Source organism: Rhinatrema bivittatum, chromosome 5 (genome assembly GCF_901001135.1).
Source record: "Rhinatrema bivittatum chromosome 5, aRhiBiv1.1, whole genome shotgun sequence".
Classification (NCBI taxonomy): Eukaryota; Metazoa; Chordata; class Amphibia; order Gymnophiona; family Rhinatrematidae; genus Rhinatrema; species Rhinatrema bivittatum.
In genome coordinates, this window is record NC_042619.1 from 120,241,645 (window position 1) to 120,244,375 (window position 2,731).

Sequence of the window (2,731 nt, forward strand, 5' to 3'; positions counted from 1 at the left end):
ATGATTAAGGTTTTAGAATTGTAGGGTTACTCATAGTCACACAGCTGCCCTGTACAGTGCACGCTCTGCCTTAACATGTGATCTAAAGCGGATCTAAGAACCGCCACCCCCTCCTGGGGCTGTAATTCCATGCAGTGGGGTGGGAGGCAGACACAGCGAAGCGCCACAATCAGGCTAAAACAAATGTTTACACTGGTTCAAGAATTGATGTTACTCATGTATAGCTGGGCTAGCAGCCAAGAAACAATTTTATTGACTATTGATATTAGCTATTATGGGGCAGGTGTAAAAAAAAAAAAAAAAAAAAGTGGCCATTGCAAAAATGCTCGTTCTATCAGTGGAATTATTATTATTTTTTTTTTACTAAGGATGCGAACCAGCGCAATTTTTGCAATGGTGCAGAGCCTTGATAAATCTGCCACTTAGTCTTAGTTCACTATAATCCTGAGCTGAAACAGCAACAACTACCGCAGCGAAATTTCTTTTTAATCCTTTTGTCTTGTTTTAGAGGGTAGGAAGCTGTCGGGCTCAGCAGTGATTTAGCTGATAGAGCTCTGCCTAACCTCTATCATGTTACTGCTTTGAGATGAGTTCAGTTGTCTGGCAAAGATATCCTTACACTAGGCACTACTCACAATGCGTCTGGGTCCTTATACCCAGGGCGGTTTTGCTAGCATTAAATGATTGTAGGACCAAGCCTATTCTAGGTAGCTAGCTAAGGAACATGAGGACCAGGCATGGGCTAGACTAGAGCATGACACGGAACATTTTATTTAATTAAATACTGTACATGGATTTCATATATATTAGTTATAAAATTTCACAATACCTCCCCCCCCCCCTCAAAAACAGCAAATCTGAAAACGTCCTAAGAAGGTGTCAGAGGCGAGCAAGCCAGCAGCCTGCCAGCCACTGCTGCAATGGCTAACTGGGTTTCCCAGTTTTTATTACTTTATTCACTACTTTAGTAAATGTCAAAAGAAAAAAAGCTTTACTGGCCCACTGAGGAACTTCTCCGCTTTTTGAGCAGGCTGGTGATGGCGTGCAGGGCTTCCAGCAAGCCTTCCCCGGTGTAAGCGCTGCAGCCTTTCACGTCCCAGGCTCGATCGCCGTAGTCCTCCAGCCCCAGGTGCTGCGCCATCTCCTGGGCTGGCCAAGCACCGGGGGCGTCCTGCTTGTTGGCCAGGACCAGGAAAGGGACTCCTGCCATGGCCGCGTGCCCCAACACCTCGCGCAGCTCCGTCCTGGCGTCGGCCAGCCTGCTGTCGTCCGCGCTGTCTATTACGAAAATGAGCGCGTCTGTGTCCTCCAGGTAGTCCTTCCAGTTGCCCCGGAGCTTGTCTTGGCCCCCCACGTCCCAGATGGTGAGAGGCAAGCTCTTGCCCAGCTCCAGACTCTCCACGTTGAAGCCCACGGTCGGGAAAGTCTGCACCGTCTGGTTGCCTTTCAGCTTATATAAAAGGGTGGATTTCCCTGCAAAGTCCAGGCCCATCATCACAACCCTGGCTTGCTTTTTGTGCACGGGTTTGGAATTCGGCACTCCCATGTTGGAACCTGAATGAAACATACATCTAGCAATAAGAGTGCATTCTAACCGGTCTGAGTAATGTCCAAGGAAATAGCGATGATTAAGATATTAGCAATTTTTTTTTCTGCCTTGTCTAAGTGGGCAAAATAGACTGCCAGAAATATGTTTCAGATCCGGACTAGAGCCAGTATCTAATTTTTTCACTTTGCTTAGTATTTCTGTAAAACTGGATAAAGAGCTGTGGTAGGAGCAAATAGGGGAAGTTACTGCAACTTTTTGATATCCGCGTTTACTTCTATAACTAAACTGATTACATGAAAAACGAGGCTCCGAGTGAACTACAGGATGAGCCAGCGAGCGATCAGACTTGGACGTGTCGTTTCTTTTTCGTTCGGAAAAGCGCTTTAACCACTTCTTTACCTTTCGTAATAAATGTTTCTCCGTGCTTTGCCGTTCATTCATCTGGTCACCCGCAGCCGCCGGCGAGCTCCTCCGACCTGCACCAGCCCGGCCGCAGAGCAAAAGCTGCAGGGCGAGGAAAAACCAGGCGGCCGCAGCCAATAGCAGAGCGCCTTCCCCTTTCCGATTTGCATACGGAGCCCTGCTGTGCGTTTCCTGTGCGCGCACCACAACTCCGAAAGAAGTTTGCCAGAGGCAGGGAAGGAGCGGAGGGGAAGTTAAACACGAGCCAGCTGCCTCGCAGGACTTTTCGAACCGGCACCCATTAGCACCATTCCCAGCCGAAAGTTTATTCGTTTGGCAGATTTCTCTTAATCCACTGGCATTCAAGAGGAGGAGGTCCATTAGTAGGCACACTATACCTGTATCTAGGGCAGCACAAATCGGGATGGGGGGAGACGGGAGGGGGGCAGCAGGCTGGCTGAAGATTTATTGTTTTCCAGCTGTGCTGAATCTCCCTCAGCACAGAATATCCCTCTGCTCCCTTCCCAGGGAGCATGCAGGGAACAAAATGGAAGGGGGGTGAACCTGGCGCACAGAGAACTGTAATACCATGGGATAAAGAATGCTCTCAGGACAAACACTGTGTATAACCTCTTGTTGAACTTTGGAAACTTGATCATCAAGTGAAGAACCCTGTTTTTAAGCAATAGGTATTTCTCTTTGAAAGGTAATAACTGATTATCATGATGAAATACGATGATGATACACTGTTACTATTTTGATTCTCACATTAATGATAGT

The 2,731-nt window shown here is 47.6% G+C and overlaps 1 protein-coding gene across 1 annotated transcript; it reads right to left on the reverse strand.

Annotated features, from left to right (window-relative positions):
• Positions 1–743: 743 nt before the first annotated feature.
• On the reverse strand, positions 744–2,314 carry ARL11 (ADP ribosylation factor like GTPase 11). The gene is made up of 2 exons (XM_029602835.1): positions 1,949–2,314; positions 744–1,554 (listed from the first exon to the last, which is right to left on the reverse strand). Exon 2 carries the CDS (start codon positions 1,544–1,546, stop codon positions 992–994), a length of 555 nt encoding a protein of 184 aa, XP_029458695.1. The 5' UTR covers positions 1,547–1,554; positions 1,949–2,314; the 3' UTR covers positions 744–991.
• Positions 2,315–2,731: the final 417 nt, after the last annotated feature.

Coding starts and splice junctions, on each gene's coding strand:
- ARL11 (XM_029602835.1), bottom strand. CDS start 1,546: ATGGGAGTGCCGAATTCCAAACCCGTGCACAAAAAGCAAGCCAGGGTT.